At 51.1% G+C, this 20246-nt stretch overlaps 2 protein-coding genes across 2 annotated transcripts in view; one reads left to right on the top strand and one right to left on the bottom strand.

The window, feature by feature from the left end:
• Positions 1-94: 94 nt before the first annotated feature.
• Positions 95-14821, bottom strand: SRRD (SRR1 domain containing). Its single transcript, XM_038762385.1, has 7 exons — positions 14694-14821; positions 5144-5184; positions 3926-4176; positions 3742-3840; positions 2581-2735; positions 2443-2488; positions 95-934 (listed from the first exon to the last, which is right to left on the bottom strand). The coding sequence occupies exons 1-7, from the start codon at positions 14819-14821 to the stop codon at positions 704-706; spliced, it is 951 nt and encodes a 316-aa protein (XP_038618313.1). The 3' UTR covers positions 95-703.
• Positions 14822-15021: 200 nt separating this feature from the next.
• The window catches only part of HPS4 (HPS4 biogenesis of lysosomal organelles complex 3 subunit 2), a 29676-nt gene continuing 24451 nt past the window's right edge, over positions 15022-20246 (top strand). Inside the window, exons 1-2 of the mRNA XM_038762384.1 lie at positions 15022-15062; positions 19063-19607. Coding sequence (XP_038618312.1) covers positions 19561-19607 — 47 coding nt within the window. The 5' untranslated portion in view covers positions 15022-15062; positions 19063-19560. The remainder of the gene's footprint in view (positions 15063-19062; positions 19608-20246) is intronic.

The following is a 20246-nucleotide window of genomic DNA, read 5'->3' as shown; positions in this document are numbered from 1 at the left end:
GAGTGGGTTCTTCCGCCCCGGCGCCGCCGGTTGGCCATGCAACCTGGGGCGGGGGCTTCGCCTCCCTGGGCTGTCTCGGCTGGAAATTAGGGAGGATGGGACACCCCGGGTTGCGGGGGTGGGTCGTGTCGGATCATTCTCCCCCCCGTCCCCCGTCTTGGGATGTAGTGAGCACCTAAGATGGACTGGCGTGATTTTTATTTTTTAATATTGTGATTATGCAAAAGGTCACATCACCTGAGAACCCTAAATAACAGGGCAGAAGCTGTTGAGCGGGCCAGAGGAATTCTGGGCTTTTTGTCCAGTTTACTCCCTCACCACCCCCTCCCACAGACTGGCACCAGTTTCCCAACTCCTCCAGGCAGCCGGGTCCTCCCTCCCTTCTCCATCGCCTGCGCGCATTAGGCCTGTTCCCCTCAAGCCCTCGGACGGTCAGCCCTCATCCAGCCCCAGAACACCGGGGTTCCTTTTCAGCCGCTCCTCTGTCACTTCTCCTCCTCACGTCCGGTTCCTGCGCCGACCCGTCAGGTCCCCGCGGGCAGGGATCGTGCTACCCCCTCTACTTAGTCCGATGACCTACCTGGAGTCGGCACCGCTCAAGGGATGCTATTGACGGATCGGAGGGCGGGCCTAGGGCATCTCGTAGCTACGCGGTGCCAGAGATGAGGGCGGCAGGGGTGGGCGGAGGGCCGGGGGGGTTGCCTCAGTGGATCGCAAGCCCGTCGGTGGGCGCTGCGCTCCCCGGGCCTTCCCGCCTCCTGATGATCTCCAGCTGGTCACAGTCCCTGTAGTCCGGTTCCTCCCGGAAGAGCCACACCTGCAGCGGCAGCTCTTTCAGTTTGGGCACCGGGAACCAGTGGAGGGAAGTGTCATTAAAAACGTCCATGTAGTCGGGGGTCTGGGGGAAGGCCACTTCTTCCGTTCCTTTTAAGATCTGAAGGGTGGGGGGGCGGAGGAGGAAGAAGACAGCGTCACACTTGGGTCTCGCGCCTGTCTCTGGCCCGGGCGCGGTCTGAGAATGGGTTTGGTGGCCCTCGGCGGCCCCTCTCGCGGCCGAGGGGTCTCCCGGGTGGGTCGGAGCGGGCCGTGTCGGCATCGAGCAGTTGTCAGGGTAGGGGGGTGGGGGGGCTGAAAATGGACACCGAGGAGAAGCTGTCCAGGCCGGGAGTATTACTGAGTATCATTTGTATTTACAGAGCGCTGTACTAAGCGCTTGGAAAACACAATACGGTCAGTGTGGCCTAGTGGATAGAGCCCCTTCCGGGTTCTAATCCCGGTTCCGCGCCTCGTCTGCTGTGTGACCCCGGCCAAGTCACTTCACTTCTCTGGGCCTCAGTTCCCTCATCTGGAAAACAGGGATTGAGAGTGTGAGCCCCATGTGGGGCCGGGACTGGGTCCAACCCGGTTAGCTTGGCTCTCCCCCGGCGCTTAGAATGGTGCTTGACACGTAGTGAGCGCGGAACAAATCCCACCATCCTCCTCCTCACCGGCCCCGGGGTGGGGTGAGCTTTCTGGCCGGGGGCTGCCCCACGGATGGGGAGGTGGAAGCCCGGAGGCCCGGGCCGAGATCTCTGCCTTGAGCAGTGACGCCCCTTAGCTTGGATTCCAACCCGCGTGGTGCCCGGCCTGTGCCAGCCTGTCGGGGGCCCAGGAACCCCTGTCCAACCCCTCGAGCCAACTGCTCAAGGGCAGAGGACGCCTCTACCACCAGCTCAACTGGATCGTCCTCTCCCAGACGCTCGGTCCGGCGCTCCGGGGAACTCAGTAGGTGTCAAATGATAATGATAGCATTTGCTAAGCGCTATGTGGCAGACACTGTACTAACAGCTGGGGTGGATGCAGGCAAATTGGGTTGGACACAGTCCCTGCCCCACAGTCTCAATCCCCATTTTACACGTGAGGTGACTGAGGCCCAGAGAACAGTAACAATAACTGTGGTGCTTAATAATGATGGCATTTGTTAAGTGCTTACTATGTGCAAAGCACTGTTCTAAGCACTTGTTAAGCATTTACTATGTGCAAAGCACTGTTCTAAGCACTTAAGTGTTTACTGTGTGCTGGACACTGAACTAAGCGCTGTGGGGGGAAATAAGCAAACTGGGTTGGACACAGTCCCTGTCCCACGTGGGGCTCAGACTCTCTAACCCCATTTTTCAGATGAGGTCTCTAAGGCCCAGAGAAGTGAAGTGACTTGCTCAAGGTCACACAGCAGACAAAGGGGGAGCAGGGATTAGAACCCATGACCTTCTGCCTCCCAGGCTGGGGCTCTAACCACTAGGCCACGCTGCTTCGGCGCTCCTACGCGACGGGGATCTGTCAGGGAACGGAAAGGCTCGGGTGCCTGTAGCACTGAGGGCTCGGAGTGTGCAGAGCGCTGTGCTGGACGCTAGGAAAATGGACATGAGCCCCGGACCGCCCACACCCCGTTGCCCCCGGCGATACCTTGGCCATGTAGGGGTAGTCTCGCAGGAAGATGCGCGTGGCTAACCTGTGAACGGCCAGAGGGGTCATGGGTGGAGGAAGAGGAGATTTCCCCGGCGGTGGCATCCCCTGCCCGCCCGCCCGGCGCCCGCTACCCACCGCTCCCGGATCCCGCCGAAGCTGTTCCCGACGATGACCGTCCTGGCCAGGGCGTCGACGGACCAGTTGCTCCACAGCAGGTTGTTGTATAGAGCCGTCCCGCAGTGGACCATGTAGAAGAGGGTGGACTCGTCTCCCACGCTGCGCTTTCCTTCCTGTCAGGGGGCACCCCGACCCCTTCGTCAGTCCCGGGGGCACCTCTGCCCTCGGCGTCCCAGCTCCTTTCACCCTCCCCTCGGACCCCTGATAATGATAGTAATGATTGCGGTATTTGTTAAGCGCTTACTACGTGCCAGGCACCGTACACTGAAGCCAGAAGACCGGGGTCCTACGCCCGGCTCCTCCCCTTATTCATCCGTAAAATGGGAATTTCATGCCACTTATCCCTCTGCTTAGACCGTAAGCCCCGTGTGTCCGGCTTGATCCATTGTATTTATTGAGCGCTTACTGTGTGCAGAGCGCTGTACCTGATGATCTCGCATCTTACCCGGTGCTTAAGAGGGCCAAGCACGTAATAAACAACCAGAAAAAAACACAGTTATCATTACTGCTATTATCATCTTGATTAGAGGCCTGCTCCCCTCACGGCCTAGTGGAAAGAGCACAGGTCTCGGAGACGGAATTCGAACCCAAACCCTTGGACTACCAGGCCCTGGCTCCCTCGATTAGGCCTTGCTGCTCCTGCAGGTGCCCGCGACTGGTGAAACGCCTGGCAGGGGGTTTGGGGGAGAAGAGCGGCTTGCCCTTTCGTGGGATGTAAGGGGGTTTTAATTCGGTGAGAGGCAGGATTTCTGGCAGGGGGGAAGACCCGAGGTGTGCCAAGGGGCCGGGCACCCTGTTTCCCAAGGCGAGCAGCTGGCCCGTTGGCTCTTCTCAGCCCCCGTTAGCTCCTTATGGGCGGGCACCCGGCGGGTCGATCCGCTCGGCCGGAGGGCCTTCTCCCCAGCGCTCAGTGCAGTGCTCTGCGCACGGTCAGCACCCCACAAAGACCGTCGACCAGTCAGTCCGGATCGCTGCCTCCCACCCGCTTGCCCTGGGAAGTCTCATGGAGGATGGGGACTGGGTCCGAAGGGCTCACCCCCTCCCATTCCCCGTCCCACCCTGGCACCGCCTCGCCCAGTGCCCGGCGCGGAGGCCGCCGCCTCCTCCTGGGCCTCCCACCTCGTTCTCCTGGAGCACGGTGACACCCAGGCCGTCAAGGACGGCGATTTCCAGCGGGGAAAACGCGGGATCGAAGACGGAGCAGTGATTCCTCGGGATCTGTGGGAAGGGGCGGGATCAGACGTGGTGGGGGGCTCAGGGGCCCCGCCGATGGGTCTGTGGGGACCCCCTCCCACACACACACCTGCACGTGTTCCAGGAGCAGCAGCAGAAAGGCCAGCTGGAAGCGGGCAGTTACACAGGACGCGAAGTTGCCGAGGCCGTAGCACACGCACTTGCGGGCGGACGGGCTCGGAGGCGGCTCGGCCTCGGGGCTCGCACCCGGGACACCCGGCTCCGCCGGCGCCAGGCAGAGGCCGCCCAGGATTTCCGCGACGGGCCTCGCCGTTCCCTGGATCTGTTCCCGCTGCCTCCGGAGGCACTGGCTCACGGACCCTGCAACGGGCAACAGAGGGGAGAAAGCGAATCGACCCACTGGGCTGATTCGCCTTTCTCTCCGACCCCACCTCGGCCTCTGGCTGGCTCTGGGTCACCTCGGGCCCGTCGCCCGACTTCTCAGGGCCTCGGTTTCCTCATTGGTAAAACGGGGGGCTCCGGCTCCGCCCTCCTTCCGTCTCAGGCTGTGAGCTCCCGTGGCGGTGGGGGAGACCGTCCGACCCCATCCTCTTAGACCTCCTGCTGGGCTCGGTACGGTGTTCGACCCAGAGACGCTCCGGTTAGGAGTAGAAAGAAGGAGAAGAGAATTTTGCCCCATCCTTCCGGCAAGCGCCGCTTGGCACGGAAATTATTTTAGAGACAGGGACGCCCTTCCTAATTTCGAAAGCTTGCAATCGGAGATAATGATTGCATCTGAAGCGTGCGCCAAGCTCTGAGGTGGATGTCAGAGGACCGGTTCGGACACGGTCCCTGTCCTACATGGGCCTCACGGTCTAACGAAGGAGAATGGGCATCGTATCCTCGTTTTACAGATGAGGAAACTGAGTTGCAGAAAAGCTACGGTCCAACAGCAGGCCAGGGGCGCAGCGGAACTCGAACCCAAGTCGACATAAAGATGCGGTTGTCAGAAGCGGACGGAGCTTCTGATTTAATGATGGGATGGGCTCACCGCTTCGAGTTTTTAAATAAGCCAGGGTTTAAAAAACAAATGTTCCTTTTTTAAGGGTTCTTGAGCGACAAGGATCAATCAACGGTGTTTATTGCGCGCTGTCTTTCTGCGGAGCGCTGTACTAAACGCTTCGCTCTGTGGGCCGTGGCCCGGGTGACCGGACCGTTTGAGGTGGATTGCACGCTATGAAACTAAAGTGTGCTGGGGGATGGATTTTTGGTGGTCCGAGCCGACGCTTGGGGTCCCTCGGTTGGGGGGCGGGGGGTTGGGAGGATGACACCGCCCACGGTGACCTACCCTTTGTCGCCTCCCAGAAGTCTGACATCAGCAGTTTCTCCCTGTCGATAACAAAGGATAAAGTCAGTACTTTTTAGGAAAAACAAACAAAAATGGTACTTGTTAAGCGCTTCCTAGGTGCCAGGCACTGTACTAAGTGCTGGGGTGGATACACACAGATCTGGGGGAGCACGGTCCCTGCCCCACGTGGGGCTCCCGGTCTTCATCCCCATTTTCCAGAGGAGGAAAGGGAGGCCCAGAGAAGTGAAGTGACCGGGCCCAGGGTCACCCAGCAGACAGGTGGTGGAGCCAGGACGAGAACCCAGGTCCTTGTGGCTCCCGGGCCTGGGCTCTAACCGCTACCCTCGGAGAAGCAGTGTGGCCCAGCGGAAAGAGCCCGGGCTTTGGAGTCAGAGGTCATGGGTTCTAATCCTGGCTCCGCCACATGTGTGCTGTGTGACTTTGGGTAGGTCACTTCACTTCTCTGGGCCTCAGTTCCCTCACCTGTAAAATGGGGATGAAAACTAAGCCCCCCGTGGGACAACCTGATTACCTTGTAACCCCCAGCGCTTAGAACAGTGCTTTGCACATAGTAAGCACTTAACAAATACCATCAGTATTATTATTATTATTACCCTACACTGTTCCTTCAAGTCAATCAATCAATCAATCGTATTTACTGAGCGCTTACTGTGTGCAGAGCACTGTACTAAGTGCTTGGGAAGTACAAGTTGGCAACATATAGAGACGGTCCCTACCCAACAGTGGGCTCACAGTCTAAAAGGGGGAGACAGAGAACAAAACCAAGCATACTAACAAAATAAAATAAATAGAATAGATATGTACAAGTAAAATAAATAAATAAATAGAGTAATAAATATGTACAAACATATATACATATATACAGGTGCTGTGGGGAAGGGAAGGAGGTAAGATGGGGGGATGGAGAGGGGGACGAGGGGGAGAGGAAGGAAGGGGCTCAGTGTGGGAAGGCCTCCTGGAGGAGGTGAGCTCTCAGTACGGCCTTGAAGGGAGGAAGAGAGCTAGCTTGGCGGATGGGCAGAGGGAGGGCATTCCAGGCCCGGAGGATGACGTGAGCCAGGGGTCGACGGCGGGACAGGCGAGAACGAGGCACGGTGAGATTAGTGGCAGAGGAGCTTCGATAATAATGTTATTTATTAATGTGTCATTAATAATGTTATTTATTAGCTCTATGTGCAGGGCACTGTACTGAGCGCTGGGGAGGGTACAGGCAAATGGGGTTGGAAACAGGCCCTGCCCCCCCCCCCCCCCCCCCACCGTGGGGCTCCCAGTCTCCATGCCCATTCATTCATTCATTTGTATTTATTGAGCGCTTACTGTGTGCACAGCACTGTACTAAGTGCTTGGGAAGTACAAGTCCATTCATTCATTCAATCGTATTTATTGAGCGCTTACTGTGCACAGAGCACTGTACTAAGCGCTTGGGAAGTACAAGTTGGTAACAAATAGAGATGGTCCCTACCCAACAGTGGGCCCACAGTCTAGAAGGGGGAGACAGACAACAAAACAAAACATATTAACAAAATAAATAGAATAGTAAATATGTACAAGTAAAATAAATAGAGTAATAAATCTGAACAATTTCCCATAATAAATCTGCCCATTTTCCAGATTAGGGGAATGAGGCCCAGAGAAGGGAAGTGAGTTGCCCAAGGTCAACCAGCCTCCTGGGGATTGAATGAATGAACAAATGCCATTGAAAAAAATTAATAAAAATTAATTAATGAAGACTGTGAGCCCCCAGTGGGACTACCTGATCACCTTGTAACCTCCCTGGCATTTAGAACAGTGCTTTGCACATAGTAGGTGCTTAATTCATTCATTCATTCAATCGTATTTATTGAGCGCTTACTGGGTGGAGAGCACTGTACTAAGCACTTGGGAAGTACAAGTACAAGTTGGCAACATATAGAGACGGTCCCTACCCAACAGCGGGTTCGCAGTCTATAAGGGGGAGACAGAGAACAAAACAAAACGTATTAAAATAAAATAAAGAGAATAAATATGTACAAATAAAATAGAGTAATAAATACATACAAACATATATACATATATACAGGTGCTGTGGGGAGGGGAAGGAGGTAAGGCGGGGGGAGGATGGAGAGGAGAAGGAGGGGGAGAGGAAGGAGGGGACTCAGTCTGGGAAGGCCTCCTGGAGGAGGTGGGCTCTCAGTAGGGCCTTGAAGGGACTTAATAAATACCATTAAATAAATAAATAAATACCAATACCATTAAGTAGGGCTTAATAACTACCATTAAAAAAAAAAAAGGAGGATGAAGACTGTCAAATGGGGTGAATCAATCAATCGTATTTATTGTGCGCTTACTGTGTGCAGAGCACTGTACTAAGCGCTTGGGAAGTACAAGTCGGCAACATATGGAGATGGTCCCTACCCAACATTGGGCTCACAGTCTAGAAGGGGGAGACAGAGAACAAAACAAAACATATTAACAAAATAAAATAAATAGAATAGATATGTACAAGTAAAATAGAGTAATAAATCCATACAAACATATATACATATATACAGGTGCCGTGGGGAAGGGAAGGAGGTAAGGGGGGGGGGGGGCTCATTCAATCATATTTATTGAGCGCTTACTGTGTGCAGAGCACTGTACTAAGTGCTTGGGAAGTCCAAGTTGGCAACATATAGAGACGGTCCCTAACCAACACTGGGCTCACAGTCTAGAAGGGGGAGACAGAGAACAAAACATATCAACAAAATAAAATCAATAGAATAGATATGTACAAGTAAAATAGAGTAATAAATCTGTACAAACATATATACATATATACAGGTGCTGTGGGGAAGGGAAGGAGGTAAGGCGGGGGGGTTCATTCAATTGTATTTATTGAGCACTTACTGTGTGTAGAGCACTGTACTAAGCGCTTGGGAAGTACAATAGAGACGGTCCCTACCCAACAGTGGGCTCACAGTCTAGAAGACTCATCCCCCAAGCCCTGGAGAGGCCCGTGTCGGGCACCACGGAGCCGTCCAACCAAACCAACGTTTGAATGAATCAATGATGGACCCCACTAACCCCGGGCCCCCCGTGAGCCCCCAGTGGGCCAACCTGATCACCTTGTAACCTCCCCAGCGCTTAGAACGGTGCTTTGCACACAGTAAGCACTTAATACCATTAAAAAAATAAATAAATGGGGATGAAGACTGTCAAATGGGGATGAAGACTGTGAGCCCCCAGTGGGACAACCTGATCACCTTGTAATCAATCAATCAATCAATCAATCGTATTTATTGAGCGCTTACTGTGTGCAGAGCACTGTACTAAGCGCTTAGGAAGTACAAGCTGGCAACATATAGAGACAGTCCCTACCCAACAGTGGGCTCACAGTCTAGAAGGGGGAGACAGAGAACAAAACCAAACATACAAACAAAATAAATTAAATAGAATAGATAGGTACAAGTAAAATAAATAAATAGAGTAATAAATATGTACAAACATATATACATATATACAGGTGCTGTGGGGACGGGAAGGAGGTAAGATGCGGGGTTGGAGGGGGGACGTGGGGCAGAGGAAGGAAGGGGCTCAGTCTGGGAAGGCCTCCCCAGCGCTTAGAACGGTGCTTTGCACATAGTAAGCACTTAACAAATGCCATTAAAAAAAAATAAATGGGGATGAAGACTGTGAGCCCCCAGTGGGAAAACCTGATCACCTTGTAACCTCCCCAGCGCTTAGAACGGTGCTTTGCACATAGTAAGCACTTAATACCATTAAAAATAAATAAATAAATGGGGATGAAGACTGTCAAATGAGGATGAAGACTGTGAGCCCCACATGGGACAACCTGATCACCCTGTAACCTCCTCAGGGCTTAGAACAGTGCTTTGCACATAGGAAGCACTTAAATGCCATTAAAAAAAAATGGGGATGAAGACTGTCAAATGGGGATGAAGACCGTGAGCCCCCAATGGGACAACCTGATCACCTTGTAACCTCCCCAGCGCTTAGAACGGTGCTTTGCACACAGTAAGCACTTAATAAAAACCATTAAAAAATAAATAAATGGGGATGAATACTGTCAAAATGGGGATGAAGACTGTGAGCCCCCAGTGGGCCAACCTGATCACCTTCTAACCTCCCCAGCGCTTAGAGCGGTGCTTTGTACACAGTAAGCACTTAATAAATACCATTAAAAAAAAATAAGTGGGGATGAAGACTGTCAAATGGGGAGGAAGACTGTGAGCCCCCAGTGGGCCTACCTGATCACCTTGTAACCTCCCCAGCGCTTAGAACGGTGCTTTGCCACATAGTAAGCACTTAATAAATACCATTAAAAAAAATAAATGGGGATGAAGACTGTGAGCCCCAAGTGGGACAACCTGATCACCTTGTAACCTCCCCAGAGCTTAGAACGGTGCTTTGCACACAGTAAGCACTTAATAAATACCATTAAAAAATAAATAAATGGGGATGAAGACTGTCAAATGGGGATGAAGACTGTGAGACAACCTGATCACCTTGTATCCTCTCCAGCACTTAGGACGGTGCTTTGCACACAGTAAGCACTTAATAAATACCATTAAAAAATAAATAAATGGGGATGAAGACTGTCAAATGGGGATGAAGACTGTGAGACAACCTGATCACCTTGTAACCTCCCCAAAGCTTAGAACGGTGCTTTGCACACAGTAACCACTTGATAAATACCATTAAAAAAAAATAAATGGGGATGAAGACTGTGAGCCCCCAGTGGGACAACCTGATCACCTTGCAACCTCCAAGCCCTTAGAACAGTGCTTTGCACATAGTAAGCGCTTAAATGCTATTAAAAATAAATGGGGATGAAGACTGTCAAATGGGGATGAAGACTGTGAGCCCCCAGTGGGACAACCTGGTCACCTTGTAACCTCCCCTGCGCTTAGAACGGTGCTTTGCACACAATAAGCACTTAATAAATACCATTAAAAAAATAAATAAATGGGGATGAAGACTGTCAAATGGGGATGAAGACTGTGAGCCCCCAGTGGGACAACCTGATCACCTTGTAACCTCCCGAGGGCTTAGAACGGTGCTTTGCACACAGTAAGCACTTAATAAATACCATTAAAAAAATAAATAAATGGGGACGAAGACTGTCAAATGAGGATGAAGACTGTGAGCCCCCAGTGGGACAACCTGATCACCTTGTAACCTCCCAAGTGCTTAGAACGGTGCTTTGCACACAGTAAGCACTTAATAAATACCATTAAAAAAATAAATGAGGATGAAGACTGTCAAATGGGGATGAAGACTGTGAGACAACCTGATCACCTTGTATCCTCCCCAGCACTTAGGACGGTGCTTTGCACACAGTAAGCACTTAATAAATACCATTAAAAAATAAATAAATGGGGATGAAGACTGTCAAATGGGGATGAAGACTGTGAGACAACCTGATCACCTTGTAACCTCCCCAAAGCTTAGAACGGTGCTTTGCACACAGTAACCACTTGATAAATACCATTAAAAAAAAATAAATGGGGATGAAGACTGTGAGCCCCCAGTGGGACAACCTGATCACCTTGTAACCTCCCAGCCCTTACAACAGTGCCTTGCGCATAGTAAGCGCTTAAATGCTATTAAAAATAAATGGGGATGAAGACTGTCAAATGGGGATGAAGACTGTGAGCCCCCAGTGGGACAACCTGGTCACCTTGTAACCTCCCCTGCGCTTAGAACGGTGCTTTGCACACAATAAGCACTTAATAAATACCATTAAAAAAATAAATAAATGGGGATGAAGACTGTCAAATGGGGATGAAGTCTGTGAGCCTCCAGTGGGACAACCTGATCACCTTGTAACCTCCCGAGGGCTTAGAACGGTGCTTTGCACACAGTAAGCACTTAATAAATACCATTAAAAAAATAAATAAATGGGGATGAAGACTGTCAAATGAGGATGAAGACTGTGAGCCCCCAGTGGGACAATCTGATCACCTTGTAACCTCCACAGTGCTTAGAACGGTGCTTTGCACACAGTAAGCACTTAATAACTACCATTAAAAAATAAATAAATGGGGATGAATACTGTCAAAATGGGGATGAAGACTGTGAGCCCCCAGTGGGCCAACCTGATCACCTTGTAACCTCCCCAGTGCTTAGAACGCTGCTTTGCACACAGTAAGCACTTAATAAATACCATTAAAAAAAAATAAATGGGGATGAAGACTGTCAAATAGGGATGAAGACTGTGAGCCTCCAGTAGGCCAACCTGATCACCTTGTAACCTCCCCAGTGCTTAGAACGGTGCTTTGCACACAGTAAGCACTTAATAAATACCATTAAAAAAAAATAAATGGGGATAAAGACTGTCAGATGGGGATGAAGACTGTGAGCCCCCAGTGGGCCAACCTGATCACCTTGTAACCTCCCCAGCACTTAGAACGGTGCTTTGCCACATAGTAAGCCCTTAATAAATACCATTAAAAAAAATAAATGCGGATGAAGACTGTGAGCCCCCAGTGGGACAACCTGATCAGCTTGTAACCTTCCCAGTGCTTAGAACGGTGCTCTGCACACAGTAAGCACTTAATAAATACCATTAAAAAAAAATAAATGGGGATGAAGACTGTCAAATAGGGATGAAGACTGTGAGCCCCCAGTAGGCCAACCTGATCACCTTGTAACCTCCCCAGCGCTTAGAACGGTGCTTTGCACACAGTAAGCACTTAATAAATACCATTAAAAAAAATAAATGGGGATGAAGACCGTGAGCCCCCAGTGGGACAACCTGATCACTTTGTAACCTCCCAGCCCTTAGAACAGTGCTTTGCACATAGTAAGCGCTTAAATGCCATTAAAAATAAATGGGGATGAAGACGGTCAAATGGGGATGAAGACTGTGAGCCCCCAGTGAGACAACCTGGTCCCCCTGTAACCTCCCCTGAGCTTAGAAAGGCGCTTTGCACATAGTAAGCACTTAATAAATACCATTAAAAAATAAATAAATGGGGATGAAGACTGTCAAATAGGGATGAAGATCAAATGGGGATGAAGACTGTGAGCCCACAGTGGGCCAACCTGATCACCTTGTAACCTCCCCAACGCTTAGAACGGTGCTTTGCGCACAGTAAGCACTTAATACCATTAAAAAAATAAATAAATGGGAATGAAGACTGTCATATGGGGATGAAGACTGTGAGCCCCCAGTGGGACAACCTGATAACCTTGTAACCTCCCCAGCGCTTAGAACGGTGCTTTGCGCACAGTAAGCACTTAATACCATTAAAAAAATAAATAAATGGGGATGAAGACTGTCAAATGGGGATGAAGACTGTGAGCTCCCAGTGGGACAACCTGATCACTTTGTATCCTCCCCAGCGCTTAGACCGGTGCTTTGCCACATAGTAAGCACTTAATAAATACCATTAAAAAAAAATAAATGGGGACGAAGACTGTGAGCCCCCAGTGGGACAACCTGATCACCTTGTAACCTTCCCAGCGCTTAGAACGGTGCTTTGCACACAGTAAGCACTTAATAAATACCATTAAAAAAATAAATAAATGGGGATGAAGACTGTAAGCCCCCAGTGGGACAACCTGATCTCCTTGTAATCTCCCCAGCGCTTAGAACAGTGCTTTGCACACAGTAAGCGCTTAAATGCCATTAAAAAAAAAATGGGGATGAAGACTGTCAAATGGGGATGAAGACTGTGAGCCCCCAGTGGGACAACCTGATCACCTTGTAACCTCCCCTGCGTGTAGAAAGGTGCTTTGCACATAGTAAGCACTTAATAAATATCATTAAAAAAAATAAAGGGGGATGAAGACTGTCAAATGGGGATGAAGATCAAATGGGGATGAAGACTGTGAGCCCCCCCTGGGACAACCTGATCACCTTGTAACCTCCCCAGCGCTTAGAACGGTGCTTTGCACACAGTAAGCACTTAATAAATACCATTAAAAAAATAAATAAATGGGGATGAAGACTGTCAAATAGGGATGAAGACTGTCAAATAGGGATGAAGACTGTGAGACAACCTGATCACCTTGTAACCTCCCCAGAGCTTAGAACGGTGCTTTGCACACAGTAAGCACTTAATAAATACCATTAAAAAAAAATAAATGGGGATGAAGACCGTGAGCCCCCAGTGGGACAACCTGATCACCTTGTAATCTCCCAGCCCTTAGAACAGTGCTTTGCACATAGTAAACGCTTAAATGCCATTAAAAATAAATGGGGATGAAGACGGTCAAATGGGGATGAAGACTGTGAGCCCACAGTGGGACAACCTGATCACCTTGTAACCTCCCCTGAGCTTAGAAAGGCGCTTTGCACATAGTAAGCACTTAATAAATACCATTAAAAAAATAAATAAATGGGGATGAAGACTGTCAAATAGGGATGAAGATCAAATGGGGATGAAGACTGTGAGCCCACAGTGGGCCAACCTGATCACCTTGTAACCTCCCCTGAGCTTAGAAAGGCGCTTTGCACATAGTAAGCACTTAATAAATACCATTAAAAAAATAAATAAATGGGGATGAAGACTGTCAAATAGGGATGAAGATCAAATGGGGATGAAGACTGTGAGTCCACAGTGCGCCAACCTGATCACCTTGTAACCTCCCCTGAGCTTAGAAAGGCGCTTTGCACATAGTAAGCACTTAATAAATACCATTAAAAAAATTAATAAATGGGGATGAAGACTGTCAAATAGGGATGAAGATCAAATGGGGATGAAGACTGTGAGCCCATAGTGGGCCAACCTGATCACCTTGTAACCTCCCCAACGCTTAGAACGGTGCTTTGTGCACAGTAAGCACTTAATACCATTTAAAAAATAAATACATGGGGATGAAGACTGTCAAATGGGGATGAAGACTGTGAGCCCCCAGTGGGACAACCTGATCCCCTTGTAACCTCCCCAGCGCTTAGAACGGTGCTTTGCCACATAGTAAGCACTTAATAAATACCATTAAAAAAAAATAAATGGGGATGAAGACTGTGAGCCCCCAGTGGGACAACCTGTTCACCTTGTAACCTCCCCAGCGCTTAGAATGGTGCTTTGCACACAGTAAGCACTAACTAAATACCATTAAAAAAATAAATTAATGGGGATGAAGACTGTCAAACAGGGATGAAGACTGTGAGCCCCCAGTGGGACAACCTGATCACTTTGTAACCTCCCCTGCGCTTAGAATGGTGCTTTGCACACAGTAAGCAGTTAATAAATACCATTAAAAAAAATAAATGAGGATGAGGACTGTCAAATGGGGATGAAGACTGTGAGCCAACCTGATCACCTTGTAACCTCCCCAGGGCTTAGAACGGTGCTTTGCACGCAGTAAGCACGTAATAAATACCATTAAAAAAATAAATAAATGGGGATGAAGACTGTCAAATGGGGATGAAGACTGTGAGCCCCCAGTGGGCCAACCTGATCACCTGGTAACCTCCCCAGCGCTTAGAACAGGGCTTGGCACATGGTAAGCGCTTAATAAACGCCATCATCCTTATTACTATTATTACTATTATTGTTATTATTATTACGATTATTGCTATTATTATTCTAATTATTACCGGGCCTCCCGGATCCGTCGCTGCAGCGCCCCGAGCTGGTCGTGCTCCTCCCCGCCTCGCCGCCGCCGCCGCGGCCGCCGCCGCTCGGACACTGCGCTCCACGCTCCGCACAGCCCATCGCCCGACATCCCCGCCGGCGCCCCCTGGCGGCCGATCCCCGCCCCTGCACCGCCCACGGCGCCTGCGCCCTCCGCCGCCCGGCGCGCGCTCGCCCTCCCCTACGTCATCACCGGGCGCCGCGTCCGCCTGGTCTGCGACGTCATCGGCGGGCGACCGCGCGCGTGCGCGCGGGCCTGAGGCGACGCCGGCCCACGGGCTCCCGTGACCTCTGACCCCGCGGCCTTAAAGCCAGGCCCGCCCCGCGCCCAGGTAGGGAGCTGCTACGTCATCTCGTTATAAGGATGGCATTCATTATAAGCGCTTACTATGTGCGAAGCACTGTTCTAAGCGCTGGGGAGGTTACAAAGTGATCAGGTTGTCCCACTGGGGGCTCACAACCTTCATCCCCATTTGACAGTCTTCATCCCCATTTATTTATTTTTTTAATGGCATTCGTTAAGCGCTTACTCTGTGAAGCTTACTATTACTATGTTACAAGGTGATCAGGTTGTCCCACTGGGGGCTCACAGTCCTTATCCCCATTTATTTATTTATTTTAATGGTATTTATTAAGTGCTTACTATGTCCAAAGCACCGTTCTAAGCGCTGGGGAGGTTACAAGGTGATCACATTGTCCCACTAGGGGCTCACAGTCTTCATCCCCATTTGACAGTCTTCATCCCTATTTATTTTTTTTTAATGGTATTTATTAAGCGGTTACTATGTGCAAAGCACTGTTCTAAGCTCTGGGGAGGTTACCAGGTGATCAGGTTGTCCCACTGAGGGCTCACAGTCTTTATCCCTATTCATTATTTTTTTTAATGGCATTTGTTAAGCGCTTACTATGTGCAAAGCACTATTCTAAGTGCTGGGGGAGGTTACAAAGTGATCAGGTTGTCCCACTGGGGGTTCACAGTCTTCATCCCCATTCATTATTTTTTTTAATGGCATTTGTTAAGCGCTTACTATGTGCAAAGCACTGTTCTAAGTGCTGGGGAGGTTACAAAGTGATCAGGTTGTCCCACTGGGGGCTCACAGTCTTCATCATCATTCATTATTTTTTTTAATGGCATTTGTTAAGCGCTTACTATGTGCAAAGCACTGTTCTAAGTGCTGGTGAGGTTACAGAGTGATCAGGTTGTCCCACTGGGGGCTCACAGTCTTCATCCCCATTCATTATTTTTTTTAATGGCATTTGTTAAGCGCTTACTATGTGCGAAGCACTGTTCTAAGTGCTGGGGAGGTTACAAAGTGATCAGGTTGTCCTATTGGGGGCTCACGGTCTTCATCCTCATTTATTATTTTTTTTAATGGCGTTTGTTTAGCGCTTACTATGCAAAGCACTGTTCTAAGCACTGGGGAGGTTACAAGGTGATGAGGTTGCCCCACGGGGGAGCTCACAATTTTAATCCCCATTTTACAGATGAGGGAACTGAGGCCCAGAGAAGTGAAGGGACTTGCCCAAGGTCACACAGCTGACAAGTGGCGGAGCCGGGATTTGAACCCACGACCTCTGACTCCAAAGCCCGGGCTCTTTCCACTGAGCCACAATGCTTCTCCTCATCTCTTCATCTCATGGTCATCATTCATTCAACGTATTTATTGAGCGCTTACTGTGTGCAGAGCACTGTACTAAGCGTTTGGGAAGTAGAAGTTGTCAACACATAGAGACGGTCATCACACTGTATTGGACGCTCCCGGCCCCTCAGTACACCGCCGCCCCTCCCAACCCCCAGGCCTTGCGCAGGCCGGCGAACACTCACTATGGCCCAGCCACTGTACTGACCTCCCCCGGGGGCTGGGCTAGGCCCCAGGGCCCAGAGAATAATAATAATGGTGGTATTTGTTAAGCGCTCACTATGTGCCAAGCACTGTTCTAAGCACTGGGGAGGCTACAAGGTGATCAGGTTGTCCCACGTGGGGCGCACAGTCTTGGGGAAGCAGCGTGGCTCAGTGGAAAGAGCCCGGGCTTTGGCATCAGAGGTCGTGGGTTCAAGTCCCGGCTCCGCCACTTGTCAGCTGTGTGACTTTGGGCAAGTCACTTCACTTCCCTGGGCCTCAGTTCCCTCATCTATAAAATGGGGATGAAGACTGTGAGCCCCACGTGGGACAACCTAATGACCTTGTATCCACCCCAGCGCTTAGAACAGTGCTTGGCACATAGTAAGCGCTCAACAAACGCCAACGTTATTATTATTATTAACCCCCATTTTACAGAGGAGGTCGCTGAGGCCCAGTGAAGTGATAATAATAGTAATAATGATGGCATTTATTAAGCGCTTACTATGTGCCAAGCACTGTTTTAAGTGCTGGGGAGGATACAAGGTCATCAGGTTGTCCCACGTGGGATGCACAGTCTTAACTCCCATTTTACAGATGAGGTCACTGAGGCCCAGAGAAGTGAAGTGATAATAATAATAATGATGGCATTTATTAAGTGCTTACTATATACGAAGCACTGTTCTAAGCACTGGGGAGGGTGCAAGGTGATCAGGTTGTCCCACATGGGGTGCACAGCCTTAACCCCCATTTTACAGATGAGGTCACTGAGGCCCAGAGAAGTGAAGTGATAATAATAATAATGATGGCATTTATTAAGCGCTTAAGCTGTTCTAAGCACTGGGGAGGATACAAGGTCATCACGTTGTCCCGCGTGGGGTGCACAGTCTTAACCTCCATTTTACAGGTGAGGTCACTGAGGCCCAGAGAAGTGAAGTGATGTGCCAAAGCAGCGTGGCTCAGTGGAAAGAGCCCGGGCTTTGGAGTCAGAGGTCATGGGTTCAAATCCCGGCTCCGCCACTTGTCAGCTGTGTGACTTTGGGCAAGTCACTTCACTTCTCTGCGCCTGTTACCTCATCTGTAAACTGGGGATGAAGACTGTGAGCCCCCAGTGGGACAACCTGATCACCTTGTAACCTCCCCAGCGCTTAGAACAGTGCTTTGCACATAGCAAGCGCTCAATAAATGCTATCAGTATTATTATTATTACGTGCCCAAAATCACACAGCTGATAAGCGGCGGAGCTGGGATTCGAACCCACGACCTCTGACTCCCCAGCCCGGGTTTTTTCTACTGAGCCACGCTGCTCAGGAAAAGAAGGGAAGTGACAAGGCCGAGGGCTCCCAACACACAGGTGGCGGGGTCTGAATTAGAACCCAGGGCCTTTGGACTTCTGGGCCCAGGCGCTAACCGTTAGACAACACTGCCTCCTCAGAGGCCGGGGCCTCCCCACTCCCCTCAGACCCTCCGTAGGAGAGGAGCAGCGGGGCATAGTAGAAAGCCCGGGCTGGGGTGTCAAGAGGTCGTGGGTTCGAATCCCGACTCCGCCACTGGTCTGCTGGGTGACCTTGGCCAAATCACTTCCCTTCTGTGGGCCTCAGTTCCCTCATCTGTCAAATGGGGATGAAGACTGGGAGCCCCTCGTGGGGCAACCTGATCCTCCCCAGAGTTTAGAATGACACTCAGCATTCATTCATTCCATCGTATTTATTGAGCACTTACTGTGTGCAGAGCATTGGACTAAGCACTTGGGAAGTCCAAGTCAGCAACATAGAGAGACGGTCTCCATTCATTCATTCATTCATTCAATCGTATTTATCGTGCACTTACTGTGTGCAGAGCACTGGACTAAGCGCTTGGGAAGTACAAGTCAGCAACAGAGACAGTCCCTATTCATCCATTCATTCGTATTTATTGAGCGCTTCCTGTGTGCAGAGCACCGTACTAAGCCCTTGGGAAGTACAGCGCGGCTCAGTGGAAAGAGGGCGGGCTTGGGAGTCAGTGGTCATGGGTTCAGATCCCGGCTACGCCAACTGTCAGCTGGGTGACTTTGGGCAAGTCCCTTCACTTCTCTGCGCCTCATTTACCTCATTTTTTAGACTGTGAGCCCCCTGTTGGGTAGGGACTGTCTCTCTATGTTGCCAACTTGGACTTCCCAAGCGCTTAGTACGGTGCTCTGCACACAGTAAGCGCTCAATAAATACTATCGATTGATTTACCTCATCTGTAAAATGGGGATTAAGACCGTGAGCCCCACACGGGACAACCTGATCACCTTATATCCCCCCCAGCGCTTAGAACGGTGCTTTGCACATAGTAAGCGCTTAACACATGCCATCATTATTATTATTATTATTATTACAAGTCGGCAACGTATAGAGACGGTCCCTCCCCACCACACAGTCTAGAAGGGGGAGATAGACAACACCACCATTGTGATTACCGGGCTGCCTCACGAGGTCCGCTCACTCGTGTCTCGTCTCTTGTCCAGAGGGATCGTGGTCAGACTGAGCCTCTCCATCGGCTGACCCTGCGTGGATGAAGCCATCTCCCACCGGGGCTGGGACATTATCCGCCGCCGCCACGGGGCCTCGACCGGGAAACCCCGATTCCCCTTCCTTTTGGAGCCGGCCCCGATCGGAACCACTGCCGCTTTTGGCTCCAGGCTTCCTCACCGGGCCCAGAACCGTCTATTGGACTCTGGGCCTCCTTCTCCATCGTAGTTGACTTCACCCTCCCGGGACACCGCGTCTGGGAATTTTTCCGTATCTGAGGAAGGGCTCAGATACGTGCCCTCTCTGACTTTTCCTTCACCCCGGACCCCGGTAACCGGGTCGTCCCGAGCGGGTGGAGGAGGGAGAACTTGCTCGCCGGAGGAAGGCGAGGCGTCTGAGCCGCCTCGATCGGAAGGCCTGTGTCAGGAGAATGACTTAGTTGGGAGAGACGGCCCTCGCCGTCACCGCAGGAAAGTCACAGGAAACGCTCATAAATGGCCACCTGGGTCTCGGCAGAAGGAGAAGCGGAATCGGGACACTGGTGAGTGGCTGCGGGCAGGGAACGCGTCTGTTTGTTGTTGCAGTGTCCTCTCCCAAGCGCTTAGTACAGTGCCCCGCACGTGGTAAGCGCTTGGTAAGTTTGAACGAATGAATGACACAACCAGCCTCCTTGGGCTTGCCTGGCGACTTGGCCGAGGTGACGGAGCGGGTGAGCGGCGGAGCCGGAGGAGTTGGGGGTAGACGTCTGACCCGCCGAAAGCCGTTGAGCGCGTAGTCTTCTGAGAGACAAAGCAGAGCACCGGAGAGCCGAGAGGCGGGGGGGACCGTGGGGTGACGGAGGGGTGCCCCTTTGAGCACCGAAACACCGGGCAGCGCCCCGGGACGGGGAAGGACGAGGCCACCCGGAGCGTCACTCTGGTCCCCGGGCGCTTCGCCCGGGCCCCTGCTGCCTCTGGCCGTTGCGCTGATTGGCGGAGTGATGGTTGTGGCCGGGGTAGAGGTGGTGGCCCCCAAACTGGGCCGTGGCTTTGTACGCAATCAGTGTTTTCAGAGCCCTGAGCCCTCACTGGGTTTCAGCCAGTCAGTCAGTGGAAGGTATTGAGCCCATACTGTGCACAGAGCACCCGTACTAAGCGCCTGGGGGATGACGCTATAACAGAGTCGGTGGACACCTGCCCTG

This window comes from Tachyglossus aculeatus, chromosome 21 (assembly GCF_015852505.1).
Source record: "Tachyglossus aculeatus isolate mTacAcu1 chromosome 21, mTacAcu1.pri, whole genome shotgun sequence".
In the NCBI taxonomy this organism is placed as follows: domain Eukaryota; kingdom Metazoa; phylum Chordata; class Mammalia; order Monotremata; family Tachyglossidae; genus Tachyglossus; species Tachyglossus aculeatus.
Note: the sequence above shows the minus strand (reverse complement) of the source record. Positions and strands in the feature narration are given on the sequence as shown.